Genomic DNA, 15851 nt, shown 5'->3' on the forward strand with positions numbered 1-15851 from the left:
CAGGGAACAGATCCCAGTGACGGAGGGGGCGGAGCCACGGAGTGAGGAGGAGGAGGAGGAGGAGGAAGACGACGGGTCGGTGACCGTCATCAAACCCTGTGAATCTCCAGAAGGTTTCAACAGGCGACTTCAGGTGAGATTAAGAAGCGGCCGAGTTTCCCACAATCCACCAGGTGAGAAGAAAAAAGTTTGGCGGCTCAGTGAGAGTCTTTGTTCTCTGCAGCGAGTTGGATTTTTTAAGACGTTTTAAGACGGTTTTAATCCCACGGAGGAGAGAATTTAATTTAATAGCTGTGTCACCGTCGTGTTGGAAAAACACAGCAGGAGCCGCACGACACCGAGTTATTACATCACGACTCCACACGAGAGCTGATGGATTCATCAAATAGAGTTATTACTGTTCAATAAACTTTATTTACATCTGTGCTGATCAACACGAGCTCTTGATGAGTTCCTGTTCCTGCACTGTTTCATTATGTATTGTATGTTTAACTGTATTATTATTATAAACATTAGTGCATTATTATTATTATATTATAATTATTGCATTTATAATATGTAATTTTCCCTCATTACTAATGTACTTAAAACTGTCAACTCCTACACCTTTTTAATATAACTTTATATGTCATATATAACACTTTTTTTTTCTTTAAACCCACATCAATGACATAATAATATGATATATACTAACTTTATTATTTATACACAGCAGGAGTAACCCGTCCTAGGTTTATGTGTTTATGTTAGGTATATTATGTGTGTTGTGGCATTGTAATGTCTTGAAATCACGATCATAAAAAAAATTAAAAATTAAAAAAATAATCAGTTTCTTCTGACTTAAAAACAAACAAAAAAAAGATACTAACTTTATTTTTTTAACTGTCTGTTTTCATTGTTTTTTGTTGTTGTTTTTTTTACTTTATATTTTATTTCATGGTCACTTTTAGTATGTTTGTTGTATTTGTTGTATAGCTGTTTATATTGAGCACAAAAACCAATAAAAACATATACTGTATTTTTTAAAAGTCAAGACCTGTGTTATATGTAAAAACAAATCTCCTTCAAATCTCAGCTGATGGATGGATTTTCAAAATAAACTGCACAATGATAATAAATGAATTATAAATAATAAAATCCTTATTTAGGAAACTGAATCAGTGGATATTATATAAGAGGTGTCAGCTCTGACTCTGAGATCAAACTGTGGAGTGAAGTCGGTGAAGAGTTCAGCTGCTCCTCCACCGTCAAAGAGTCACAGCTGCTCTGGGAGGAAACGGTGAAGAGGAGGAAGCTGCTGGACAAAGGGACATCTGCTCCGAGGAGAAGATGTAATGATGATGATGATGATGATGATGATGATGACACGTTACCGACGGCGATGATGTCATCCGTCCGTTTACCTGTCGTAGTCTCCGTCGTCGATGGCGGTGCCGAACTCGATGAGGCCTTCGTCCAGCGTGTACGTCACCGTGTTCACCCCCTCCGTCACCACCACGTCCGTCTTCCCGTCCACTCGCTCCAGGTCCACGATGTCGCCCTGACAACGACAAGAGAAGACGTTCAGGTGTGAACTACACAGAGGGGTGTCGCCGTGGTAACTGTAACCGAGTACTTTTACTCCAGCGTTGTAATTCAGAAGAAAAATGGAAGCTGAGCGGGAAATCGCTCTCCTTCCTCTTTATTAATTTTAATGAATTGATAGAAGATCTGATCAGCTGATACAACATGACTCAACACTTCTGGGGATTTAATGACTCAGCAGTTTGGATTGAAACAAACTGTGACCATCTACAAGTACAAAACACTACTTACAAATCAATGCATCACTATCACTATTAATAATCAACTATTGATTATGATAATATTGATCATTTCATAATGTTCTCAAACTGCAGTTTTTTTTAGAACTTTTTTAATTCAACTTTAAAATGGTTTAATGTATTTATTTTTATCTTGTGAAGCACTTTTAACAGTTTTTAAAAATGTGCTACATAAATAAAAATCATTGTTCTGATCGACACTGTTTCACATCATTATATATATATATACAGGGTTCAAACTTAACTTTTTTGCTCACTGGCCAACTGGCTAGTGAGCTTTAAAAATCTACTGGCCAGAAAGATTTTTTACTGGCCAAAAATTATGTAGGCCTATAGCTGTTTTGTATATTTTTCATTGTGTTGAACTGTTATAATACACTCATAAGCATTTTTAACACATATCATAGCTATTAGCATATTTTTGTGTGGAATAAAGGAGTCAAGTTTGCCTTTTTTCCCTAAAAGGTTTATTTTAGGGATGCACATGGTTAACCGTTTAACCATTAACCTATAACAAGAACTTGACCGAATAATACTATCAGTTATTTATATGTATTAGCTCCTTATGTCGTCAACTCATGGGGGCGTGTCGACATGTGCAGACTTCAAATGCCTTCAGTCATATTATTTAGTAGCTAAAAGTTTCACAGGAGGACTGACACTGTGCACCATGAAGGAAGATCAGACAATAAATGTAGCTACACGGACATAGATGTGCATCACCTGTAATAACGGCGCTGCAATAAAAAAGATAAAGAAAAGACGTTGCAGCTCTCCTGCAGCTCCACAGAGGAGCTGTCAGAGGAGCTCTGCTGCTCCTCTCTCTTCAGTCTGGTGTTTGGCTGCACTTTCAATAAGAACATGTCCATATGAGCGCGATCAGCAGAGACAGAGCACAATGGATGTGGCATTGATCAGATATCGCAGCGCACATGTTTATTTAACGGCAAAAAAAAAACATCGCTCCAATTATTTATTTTTTTATTTTTTTGCCGTTAAATAAACATGTGCGCTGCGATATCTGATCAATGCCACATCCACTGTGCTCTGTCTCAGCTGATCACGCTCATATGGAACTTTTCTTATTGAAAGTGCAGCCAAACACCAGACTGAAGAGAGAGGAATACACACGTGCGCCGCAAGCGTTGTAATCGGTCACAAATCATTGCTATACGGCATGTTGTCATGTTGTGAGCTTTAAGATCTGCAGGACACCGCCTCACAACCCAGGCGTCACAGCCGGGTCGGGAGGAACAGTAACAACAACGGAGTAGTTGGATTTTTTTCACTCGCCAGAGTGGCCAGTCAGCCGGCTTCCTTTACTCGCCAAAGCATCAAAGTTAGTCGCCACTGGCGACTGGCGACCGCTAATTTTGAACCCTGTATATATATATATATATATATATATATATATATATATATATATATATATATATATATATATATATATATATTATAGTAATAATATAACATTTCAAGAGGTTAATTATCTATAAAAATCCTTCTTGGTAGTTTTATTACACTTACATAACTATCAAAGCAAATGTGTCTCATAATGAATATGAATTGAAAAACAGAAATGCTGTTTCATTTTCAAAATACAGCTGCATTTTTTGACTCATAAATAAAATGAATAATCAATAATCCAAACTGCATTTTCATTTTCATTTTCTTCTTCAAGCGCCGCTTGGGATTGCCAATTCATTTTGAAATATGGAACACTTTTTGCAAGCAATTCTCTGTTTGGTTTTTCTTTTTAATTATGTCATAAAATAAGCAACCTAAAGAAAAAAAATGAAAATGCAGTCTGGATTATTTCTTATTAGTTTGAAATGAACAAGCCTTTCTGCTTATGCATTTTAATTTTCAAATTTGACATTTCAAATTTAATTTTGGTACCTTTTTGCTGGAGGATGTTTTGAAAATTAAATCTTAAATGTCCTTTTCTTTATTATTTTTAATTAAGTCACAGAATGAACAGTCAAAAATATGCAGCTATATTTTGAATTAATCCATTTTAATTTGAATTAAGAGACACATTTGCTTCAATACGCAACATGTCGAATGAAAGACTCTACTGTTACATTTCTACTTTTCTGTATTTTACCAAAGGACCTGAATGTTTTTTCCACCTCTGGGAATTATTATTTAAGAAGTCGATGCAAAAATCAACACATAAAAAAAAAAGAAGTTAATTCTTCATTCAGTTTTTTCTGTTGATGAACTTCCACATAAACATAAGAAACGTCTCCAACTGCGACCGGGCGAGAACCGGCTCTGCCTGGTTTTTATAATTAATGAGAACACAACCAAGTTTCCAGAACTTGTGGTTGCCCCGGGCGACTCAGCGCCCCAGGACGGAGAAGCAAGCAACACCGACTCACACACACACAGAAACTCACACACAGAGACACAAGAGAAAAAATACTTGGTTTGGGTTTAAAAACTGGAAACTGATGAAAAATATATGATATCACTATAAAACTTTGTAAAACAACATTAAAACCATTAACACCGATTAGATCAGTGTTTGACCTGAGGGTGAGGAGGGAAACAACTACACCCTGAGCCCAGTTTAAAGGGATAGTTCAACATTTTGGCAAATTCTCCTATCACCATAATCCTATTTTGTCCCTCATCAAACTCATCAAATACACAATCCAACAACTCCACAACGCTCTGGTGGACAAGTTGTGACCTGCACATTCACCACACTATGAGATAATCACGTATATGTAACATTACGAGACATGAAGCAAATACGCAATAAAACAACTCTGTCTGGTAACGTTGTGTTATTATCTCATAGCGTGGTGAATGTGCAGGTCACAACTTGTCCACCAGAGCGTTTTGGAGTTGTTGGATTGTGTATTTGATGAGTAAGAAGAAGAAGAAATCCCATGAGCCTCCGTAGCGTAGCTCTGAGCAGCTCACGTCTCTGCCCCGCTGATCTCAAAACAACATGCACCGATAATTAAAGGTGATGAACTTACTGCTATGACTATATGAATAGGTACTATAATGAGAGGATAATTTGCCAAAAATGTTGGGACTATCCCTTTAACCTGTACATATAAGCTGTGTGTTGGTGTGTGCGTCACCTTGATGGGGAACATGGTGATGCTCTCCGGGCTGTCGATGCTGTACCAGATGCACAGGTTCCCTCGGTTCTGGGCCACGACCACGTCGCTGCCGGGAACCCACTGCACGTAGGAGCAGAAACTCAGCAGCGTCGTCTTCACGGCCGACTCGATGTCGTACAGGTGGAGCTGAGGAGCACGGACACAGGGGGAGACAGGGTTGTATTTAGATTTATGTACTCATTTATATAGTATATTTATATACTTAAAGGCTCCATAATAAAGTTTTTTACTCTGAGCACAGTGACCCAAAATTTTAGGAGCACAAACCAGGGATGCAAACGGGTCAGGACCAAAAAAGAGAGGAGGCGGGGGGGGGGGGGGGGGGGGGGGGGGCCTCACCATTAACAATATCACAGAAAAGTCCATTTCCAGTAGTTCAACCCCAACCAAGTATTGAGTGCATATAGATGGACAGTTTTCAGAAGGCCAACATTTCTATATTAAAAATGCTTTAAAAAAATAAAAACCATTGCAATATTTCAATTTTGGAGATACTGATTTTTAGGTCTTCACTGAATGTTAGTCATAATTATTACTATTAAAATAAACTGAAGAAATAAAGACATGGGATTTAACATCCCATTCAGTGTGTAATGGACATATAGGCCTATATAATGTGTTAGTTTCACTTTAATTGAACACATTCTACATCGCGGAGGCGACGTCTCTCCTTCACCTCTGAAACGGGGCAGAGCTCCGTGGGAGACACCTGCCTGACACAGCAACGGACATGCACGGGGGGAAAACGGCGGCGCCGTCGCACCGAATGCACGCGGATACGAGCCGCTTTGGGTAACGAGCGCGCACGTCGCGTCTACATTGGAGGTGAATAGGAAGGCTGTTACCAGTATAATCAGAGACAACCATGAATGAGTTGTCGCACACACTGAGGTGAGCAGCAGAGCGGCCGCACCGTGACCGCGGTCCGCTCCAGCTGCCTGGTGTCCCCATTACGCACCACGCGTCTTTTCAGTCACTTGTCCAACTTCTCCTTTACTGTTTTTTTTTTCGAGACAACACTCATTCTCTCTCTCTCTTTTACCGGCGGTGTCAGCTGCTGTGCACATCTGCAGCAACCCAAACAAATGCACATGTTACTGTTGACTGGCTCTATTCCAGCCACATGATTGGTTCGGCGCGGTGGAAATCTCATTTGACTGTGGACCACCACCAGTCTGATCAGGTCCATCACAGCACAGCAGCTGCAGCTCTGCCCCGCTGTCACATGACGCATATCAGCGCAATCTGTTTACATTAAACCGACATCAGGAGAATAATGAGAATTATGATTAAAAAATATATAGATTTGTTTCGAATTTTGGCCCCTGGATCATGATTTTTTTGGGCGCATTCTTGGTAAAAAAAAAAAAAAAAATCCTCTAAAAAAAGACAGTTGGGATGCATAATGTGTCTCATAACAGTATACTGTGCGTCACGTTATCCCCCCCCCCCTCTGTACTGAGCTGGCCGGTACTGGGTATAGCGTCCTGCTGATCACCGCGCTGAGGCACCGGCCGGTCTGAGCTGCGTTCATGTGCCGACTTTAAAACTCTCCAGTCAGTGACCTGGTGGCGGCTGTTTGGGTCGTCAGCATTTTATCCACGCAGCGACCGTCCACGGCTTAGTGGTGTTTTATTCTAGGGGTCGGTGGTATTTTATTCTAGGGGTCGGTGGCGGCTGTGAGACAGCAGCGGCTCCACGGGAGGGGGGGGGGGGGGGGGGGGGGGGGCAGCTTCTGCTCACCTGACTCTGTGCAGCTTCTTCATTAAATCCAAACAGTCCGACACAGCGACGCACTGCTACTCTTTGACTCTAAAGTCTCTGTAGCTCATCAGCCCGGAACTCGCCTCATGGACCAGAAGCGACGGCGGCGTTTGTCCTCAGACGTCTCGGACTTCCAGAGCAGCTACAGCAGCGTTGTGACCTCAACCATGGTTGGTGAGAGCAGAAATGTTGTTGTAGGCCTGTGCATATTCTCATTTGTCCAGGTCATAGTATTTCAAAGGAGGTTAAATCGAAAGCAACTGGACTTGTCTCCACACCAGATAGTTGGACCAGTCCCAGCCTGGTCAGATGCTACATGAACTGATGAAGCCTCTTGGATGAAGGTGAAACGTCTTCCTAGACAAATAACTAAGTCCAGTTGAACCTCCTTTGAAAAAAAAAAAAAAGTTGTTGGCGGGCTCGTGAATTTTTTTTTTGACACGAGTCAAAAGGAGCGCTAATTCGCGTATCTCGCGTTTGGTCGCGCGTCACAACTCGAGCGAAAAAAAAGCGTTCCTCGTGTTTGGTGGGAAGCCCCTCGTGGGTCTTCCCACCAAACACGATGAAAAGGACGAAGACGCGAAGGTCCCGTCGCCATAAAAGAATCGGGTGTATTGCGTCGCAAAAAAAAAAGTCGCGTATACCGCGTCTCGCGCCTAATCGCGTCTCGCGCCTAATCGCGTCTTTGCGTCACGGCCTTTTACACCGCGGACGTAACGAATAAACGGTGACGGTGTGAACGAACAACATAGAACAGGACCAGACGTGGCGTTGTTTCCTCTTTTCACCGACAGCTCCACTCTCCCTTACTTACACTAACTACTGTTATTGTTGAGGCAGAGGATTGTGGGATTTGTAGTTTTTGACCAATCGCAGGTTGTGCTCTTTCTTTTTTGTGATTTTCCTGGTTCACACATGTATTTTTTTTTTAGGGGCAAATGCAAGTGAAATGCTCGCCCATGGTGGGCATAAGAAAATTTAAGAGCTGTCTAAAATTATTTAAGTCTTGAACACAATAATTCAACAAATTTAAGACATTTTAAGGCCTAAAAGTGTGTAATGGACATACGTAGGCTATATAGCCTATAATAGGCCGTAAGGTCAACCACGAAAAGTCTTTCAGAAATTGGATTCCGCTCCACCGTCTGCGAACTACACGATCTTTAGTTGATAAAATTGATAAAGTTATTTAGAGCTCACAGCAAAAAGTTCGTCGCAAAAAATCCTGCCCGATCTTTACGGCGAGGCATTTTACACAGGACTAGTTTCTACCTGGCGTACTAACATTTTGGTCCGCGAGAGGTGGCACGGTCGACACGTGACCTCGATAAACCAATAGGCTTGCTCCATTTGATAAACAGAAACAGCAACATGGCGGCCCGCGACTCGTCAACAAGCACTTCCGAAGGCGAAGAGAAGTCATCAGAAGAAAGTGATGGAAAACATAAACGACATAAGCGGTGCTATATGCACATAGCTTCTATCAAGCATGAAAAAGTCCAAGATTTCACAACTGCACGGTGGAATACTTACAGAAATAGCCTACGACGGTGGCTCGAGTTGGCCGGAGAGTACCGAGACGTAGCTGAAAACCACAAACACTGCCTTGATTTGGAGTTTGAAAGTATTCCCGTGGACGCTGCTTTTCATCCGACATGCTACCGAAGGTATATTGACAAGAGTGCAATTTCAAAAGTGGAAAGGCGTCTTGCGCGTGAGAGAGAAACAGGAAACGTTACGGAAGACCGCACAAGAAGCGAGGCTATCCCATCAACATCGAGCGGGACGACTCCGGCAAGTACCACAATAAAACTGAGATCCAGGTCAACATTTCCCGTCTCGGGCTCTGGCCCCGTCCTTTCTGCCCTGTGCATAATATGCAAGAAAAGCGGCAAATACATTGTCAAAGCTGGCAGACGACAAAGGGAAGCTCTGTCAAAAGCAGAAACATTAACAGCAGGTAAGCAAAATGCATCTCATCCCCCACCACACACAAACCCACTAGTTGAATGACTAACATTATCAACACTGCTCCTGAACACGCAACATGCCATAGCTGAACTGCACTGTACAATCAACTACACTGCACACAATTATATCTTCATTTGTGTTGGAGTAATATATATGTTTGTATATATGTCATGTGCCTGTGTGTCTTGATGTTAATATGATACCCCAATATGATACTTAATATTGGGGGCGGGACTAGATAAGCCTTTGCTTCTCCCGCTTTCCCTTTCGGTCATGTGTATTGTATTATTGGATTAAGATGATGTGTGATGATGATGACTAATTGACATGCCCGAAATGAACCAAATAAATAAATAAAATAAATAAATAATACAGGATACCTTAATTTCCTTCGGGATTAATAAAGCATATCTATCTATTGTTTCTACAAGGCAATAAGTTGCAGAAAGCTGCTGAGTTAAAGGAGGACGATTCCATCCTTATTCACATCAAAGACAAAGACTGTGTAGCTCTGGAGGTGCAGTACCACAAGAGCTGTTACCAACAGTACACCAGGTTTTTGATTGAGCCTGCCAGATCAGAGAAAGAACAGTAAGTCATTTATTAACTTTACATAAATAAACACTGTACATTGTGTTTTATTTCTTATGTACGTGAACACAATCATAACGCTTATTTTCATTCTTCCAAATTGTGTGTTTTGTTTTGTTTTTTTTTAGGAATGAGCCAACGTTTGATGCCAGTTATAAGATTTTCTGTGAGAGGATCATCCGTCAAAGGCTGCTTATCAACCAGGAGGTGCTGAGAATGGGCCAGCTGAGGAAGACCTTCATAGAACTGGTGAAGACAAACGAAGGTCTTGATGCTTCAAAATACAGGTAATTGAAAAACAATTTAAGCAATTATTTGTCACATGCAAGACCATTTTAACCACAGAATGTGTGTGACCAGCTTGTTGTCCGCACAGACATGTACAATTTGTCAACAAGTAAAACAGCTGATAGTGTTGTTAGTGATCTGTACTTTTCCTGGGCATCTATAGATTGGCTCCAGCCTGTAATGTTTTGTATCTGCCCCACCACTCTGTGTTGATTTGTGAAACAGCCCCAACTGTAATGAAGCCCAGCTTTAGCCTATGCTTTAGATGGTACTCCGATGACCCTTAATTTTTGCTGTTTGTTGTGTTGCAGACAGGATATACTGAAGAGGAGGCTGAGCCTGGATTTCCCTCAGCTAGTGTTTCACACCCCTTCAAAGCGCAACGTCTCTGAACTTGTTTTTGCTGAAAATTTGTCGACAGAAACACTCTTGGACATGCTACCTTATCCATCAGGTGGAGACACCACACAGTCTAGTGAGTATAGTCAGACAGACAGTGAGACAGAAAAAAGGAGCACTAAGTTCCAAACAACACCAGAGGACACAAGGACACTTTATACAGCGGGCCTGTTTTAAAAAAAAAGATAAGTGCTCCATCACCCACTGGACATGGATGGCATCTGGAAGAGGAACAGCTTAACATCACATGGATGACGAGGAATCCAGCCCCCGACAGTGTTATGCATGCAGTACACTGCAGTTGTAAAGGGAGTGGCTGTAAGACAACAAGATGTTCCTGTGTATCTGCAGGACTCTGTTGCACGGACTTGTGCAAGTGTTTTAAGTGTTCAAACACAAGGGAAATTGAGGAGAAGGAAGATGACAACTGCCCTGACACTGACAGCGAGGATTAGAATGTCACACACACACACACACACGACTAGCTTCAACAGCAAATAACGGGAGCAGAGGATTCCCTGTAAGAAACTTTTTATTTTGACCTAGTTGTTTTTGCGTGTAGATGTTTGTTTGTTTTTCAGGATTGTATTGCATTGCATTCTTATTTTTACCATTAATACTACCATTCATTTCTTATGCTTATGCTGTTTTATATGCTGTATGTATATATGTTTTTAGGACTGTTTTTATGGTTGATTAGTGTTTTTTGTTATGAGTGAATAAATGACTGATTGATGGATGGATTGATTTGTATATTTGAGTGTTGAGCAGCACTGGTGCCCAGGGCACTAGACACTGAGCAATTAATCACATAATAATTTCATATAGCTACAATAGCCACGTAATGAAATATATACCAAAGCACCATATAATGAAACCTCTGAAAATAGGGATACAAATGAACACAAATAACTGTTAAATCATAAACTTTAATGACTTTTATTAACTTCAAATAGCAGTTTTAATCAATGCCAGTGTGGTTTTTTATATACTGAATCCAAGTGTTCACATCCTTTCTTGTTGAAATTATTCACTCAAACCATTTTCCAAATAATATACACACACACTCCTCTGATGACAGACTGCAGCTGACAACTGCGCGAGTGTTATTGTCTCGTTATTACAGTCGCGAATATGGCATATCTATTGCACGGCGATCCGTCCCCCCAAATTTTATTTTTTTTGTTCCCGGTCCCATCGCGGACATTTCCTGAAAATTTCATCCAAATCCGTCCATAACTTTTCGAGTTATGTTTATAAAGGTAAGGTTTGATAAAACACGGGAGGCCGCCATGTTGCTGTTTCTGTTTATCAAATGGAGCAAGCCTATTGGTCTATCGAGGTCACGTGTCGACCGTGCCACCTCTCGCGGACCAAAATGTTAGTACGCCAAGTAGAAACTAGTCCTGTGTAAAATGCCTCGCCGTAAAGATCGGGCAGGATTTTTTGCGACGAACTTTTTGCTGTGAGCTCTAAATAACTTTATCTTTTTTATCAACTAAAGATCGTGTAGTTCGCAGACGGTGGAGCGAGATGAAACGATAACAGGGTTGACCTTACGGCCTATAATGTGTTAGTTTCACTTTAATTGAACACATTCTACATCGCGGAGGCGATGTCTCTCCTTCACCTCTGAAACGGGGCAGAGCTCCGTGGGAAACACCTGCGTGACACAGCAACGGACATGCACGGGGGAAAAACGGCGGCGCCGTCGCACCGAATGCACGCGGATACCACGCGGATACGTCGCGCGTCAACATTGGAGGTCGGCAGTTATCAGTATAACCAGAGACAACCATGAATGAGTTCGCCTCAGTTTCACGTGATTGTCACTGTCAGCCTGTTAGAAAAACATTTTACTGACCCCAGCTGAGACCCCCCCCCACCTAATTGGTCATGAAAAAAGCGAGTTTCGCTTTTCGGCGCGCTGTTTGCATCCCTGTAACCAGGTAAAACATCTCATTGAGATTTAAAAACCTCTTTTATAAGAGCGACCTTGCTAAGAGAGCAGTGCACAAACAACTCTACATAGATTTATACAAACAACAGTTTTATATATTATATTATTATATACATATACTGTATATATATTTTATATACTATATATAATATTATATACCTATATTTATAGGTACATGTGCAACACTACATGTGCTGTTTTCATATTTCATATCATATATTCTTATATTTTACACTGTGTCTTTTTATTTTATAATTTCTGGAAGCAGACACAATAACACATCTCACTGTGCATTGTACTACAGCAGGAATAATTGTGCATCTCTTATCTTATCTTTCTTTTAGAGTTTATATGCAAAGGTTTTTATTATTTGTGTAAATGTCAATAAGGTACGTAAAAAAAAACAATAAGCTTTGCATATGAACTCCAAAAGATATATATGAAAAAGTAGTCTAGATGAAGTTGTTTGGACTTATCTTATCTTATACAGTATAAACTCTGTTACAGGAACAGTTCAATGCTCGTTCATTCATTCACTTGCTGAGAGTCAGATCAATATCAATATCAATACATCAATATGAGGACGGAGCAGGAGAAGATTAACTTAATTTATCATCAGGACCTGAGACGACTTCAGCTGAGATTGTGTCGACTCTTTAAACTACAGTTGCTCCAGTGTGTGTGTGTGTGTGTATAATCAGCCGTCTTAATATCCCCCCCGCCTCCCTCACCGCCGCCATCTTTAATAACACTCGGCCTATAGTTTCTCCCTGGAGCTCGGCTCAGCTGAGTTTTACTGCAGCCTCAACGTTTAAATTAAAGAAACGTTTTGTTTTACAGCTTCACACGTTTTCACCGCCGCTCTGAAGAAGAGACGAGGACGGAGAAGAGTTAGATCTTTTCTTCCTGTAGCGAAGCGCGTCTCATTCTCATGCAACATCAGGACAGAGGTAAAGCTACGAGGTGCTAGGATTAAACTGATCAAATATATAAGATTAATAGTAAAAATATTGGTTTTTAATCAGTCTGCATCAGCGTTAATGTACACAAATATTAAAGTATTTGTCCCAGTGAAGTTCATTTTGACATTTGTCCCTGAACTCAACACAAAGTCAAATATCAGAGTCTCTAAATGTCACTCAGAGTTCGACAACACTCAGAGATTCACAATTACCAGAGAGAGAGAGACGCTGCCCCAAGGCCTCACACATCACACTGCTGCTGCACCGCAGGGCAGCGGCTGACAGCAGCACACACACACACACACACACACACACGCGCACACACACACACACACACACAATAATTCTATCTTTTCTAAATGTCTTTTGTTTCTATAAAGACAACATGAATGTTTTTCAGATCAGCAGGCGACTCTTCAACAACAACTCTTCATCACTTGAAGCAGGGTCTCTGCAGGTTTCACCAGCTGAAATTTAAGACTTTTTAAGACCATTATGGATGAAATTTAAGACCTATCATGACAAATAAAAAACGTACAAAAGAAATGCGGAGTCACAAAATTAGAAATTGATTCCATAAGAATCTTTTCTTAGCAATTTTTGCCTGGTTAAATAAAGGTTAATGAATGAATGAAATGTATAGATAGAAATAATACATACATATAAATAATGTATATATACATTTATCTCTCTCTTTCTCTTTCTGTTCACACACTGAGACTTTACAGTGTCCCAGACTGAGTCCACTGTTCAGACTCCTGTCAGTCTGGGTTCAGGGTTTAGGAGAACTATTTTTTTCTCTGTCTGTTTATTTATGGTCCACACGACTTCACCAAGAAGAAAGATGCTCACACGCTCATTAAAGCAGAAGTAAGCGATCCGGTCGTTTTGGCTAACTTCCTGTCAGCAGATGGAGTTAGCAGTCCCCGCCCTCGTCCCTACGTCACCACATTCACGCGCATCCCTTGGCTGCACACACAGAGAGGACCGCCCCTTTATGCCGTTCTCTCTCCTCATTGGATAAAGGTTGTAGGATACAAGGAAAGTTTTCTCCTCGGCTTACAGCAGAGCAGAGTGACTGACAGACCCGTGTTTCGGACCAAACACTCTATATAAGTGATTGCTGTCGGAAGATATAACTATTTAAGACTTATATTAACACAAATATTCCGCTTACTTCTGCTTTAACTTCATCTCAGGTTTAGCAAAGTTGGCTATATGGAGGGGAGGGGAGGGGGGGGGTTACAGGTGAAGATCTGGGCTGTGAATGAGGCTCTATGTTCAGTCAGAGAAAACTCACTGGTTATGACATTTTGATTTTCTTTGTCACTGTGTTTTGTCTCTGATCATGAATCTTTTCTCCTTGTTTTTGAATAGCAATAAAAAAAACTGTGATAAAAGACGAACTAGAAATAAAGGATTGTTTCTCTCTCACCCTCAGCTTCTTGTCTCTGAACAGCAGCTTCCGTCCGGTCTCGTTCAGCTCCAGCCAGTCGATCTTGGAGTCGTGGCTGATGGTTCCCAGGTTGAAGCCTCCGGCCAGGTCCACTGAGGGGGGAGGAGGAGGGAGACAAAGGGTTAACGGAGCAGAGGTCACAGTGTATCTGAGTGCAAGTGGTCGTGTTGTAATAATTACCCATGATCCCACAGTCTGTGTGTGCTTTCCACTCTCAGCTGCTCTGGGATCAGGTTGGTGTTTTTAATTAAAGTGGGACTGGAGTGAAACCGTTTAACTGATCGTTAACGAGCAGAGAGAGAGAGTTTAATATCATCATCAGTGATCTCTCTCTCTCTCTCTCTCTCTCTGGACCGACCACATGATGCATGGGAAAAGGAAATACATAATAATGACATCACCGTTTGAAACTTAACAATGACATCATGGTTAGCCTCCTACAGTGTTATCGTGCTGACAGAAGCTGCAGGTCGACGCTGACTGAGCGTTTTATTCTGAAAGAGTCGACTCAGCGAAGGAGCTGAGAGTTCATCACCTGCTGCAGATTCACAAACTGATCTGAGGCCTGAACGACAGGAACTAGGTGTAGTCATTTCTGGTAACCCTTTAATTTACAGGCCGTTTATTACATGATAATGTCAAGAAATAGCCAAGAAATAACGGTCAGTTTCATAGTCATATCATGTTTTTCATAAAGGCAAAAGATCACAAATACTTTTCATGCTTTGGATTATTTGGGAAAGGCCAGAATTTGCAATTGACGGTTATTTCTGGTCTATTTCTACACAATCAATCGTTATTTCTTGGCTATATTTCTCGACATTACTATGAAGTTGACCGTTATTTCTGGGCTATTTCTTGACATTATCATGTAATTAGTGGCCTGTAGATTTAATGATTACCAAAATGACTATACCACCTGGTTCATGTTGTTCCGGCCTTCACATCATCACATGTTTATTCATCTAACTCTGTGCTGATGGTATTTTACTGCATATTTCTGTCTGACACTTTGACCTCGATGAACGATGACACACAACTGTTTGATGTCCACATGTACCTGGATGCAAATTAATTAAGATACTTTAAAGGTTTATTTATATTAAAAAAGAAATAAAACATCATTATGTCCTTTAATGTAAATATACGTATGTGATTCAAAGTAGTGACAACATTAGTAGCCTATGGGCCTTTAACAGTAAACGACAGCTACAGGAGCTCATAGGGGTCTAAAAACAATTTATATTTAAATGTAAAAAGAATCTTAAAGATGTTTAAACAAATTATTTCTTTTTCGGTTTTAATTAAAGAGTCTGTGAAACTTTAATCTACGATGTGTGTGTGCAGAGCCGGCCCAAGGCATACCGGTAAGCGAACTAAGCACCTGCTACGGGCCCTGTGACCATTGTGGGGCCCCCGAAGGGCAATTCACTTTTTAAAACTTTTTGAGTGCATAACTTCTGTCGACCCACAGAGAAATTCTGCATAATTACA

The 15851-nt window shown here is 40.9% G+C and overlaps 1 protein-coding gene across 1 annotated transcript in view; it reads right to left on the bottom strand.

Annotated features, from left to right (window-relative positions):
* The window catches only part of ift172 (intraflagellar transport 172), a 61955-nt gene that overhangs the window by 36715 nt on the left and 9389 nt on the right, over positions 1-15851 (bottom strand). Inside the window, exons 15-17 of the mRNA XM_084000268.1 lie at positions 14337-14449; positions 4925-5092; positions 1404-1540 (exon numbers count right to left, since the gene is read on the bottom strand). Of these exons, the coding sequence (XP_083856394.1) occupies positions 1404-1540; positions 4925-5092; positions 14337-14449 (418 nt within the window). The remainder of the gene's footprint in view (positions 1-1403; positions 1541-4924; positions 5093-14336; positions 14450-15851) is intronic.

Source organism: Trachurus trachurus (assembly GCF_905171665.1).
Source record: "Trachurus trachurus genome assembly, chromosome: 24".
Taxonomy (NCBI): Eukaryota; Metazoa; Chordata; class Actinopteri; order Carangiformes; family Carangidae; genus Trachurus; species Trachurus trachurus.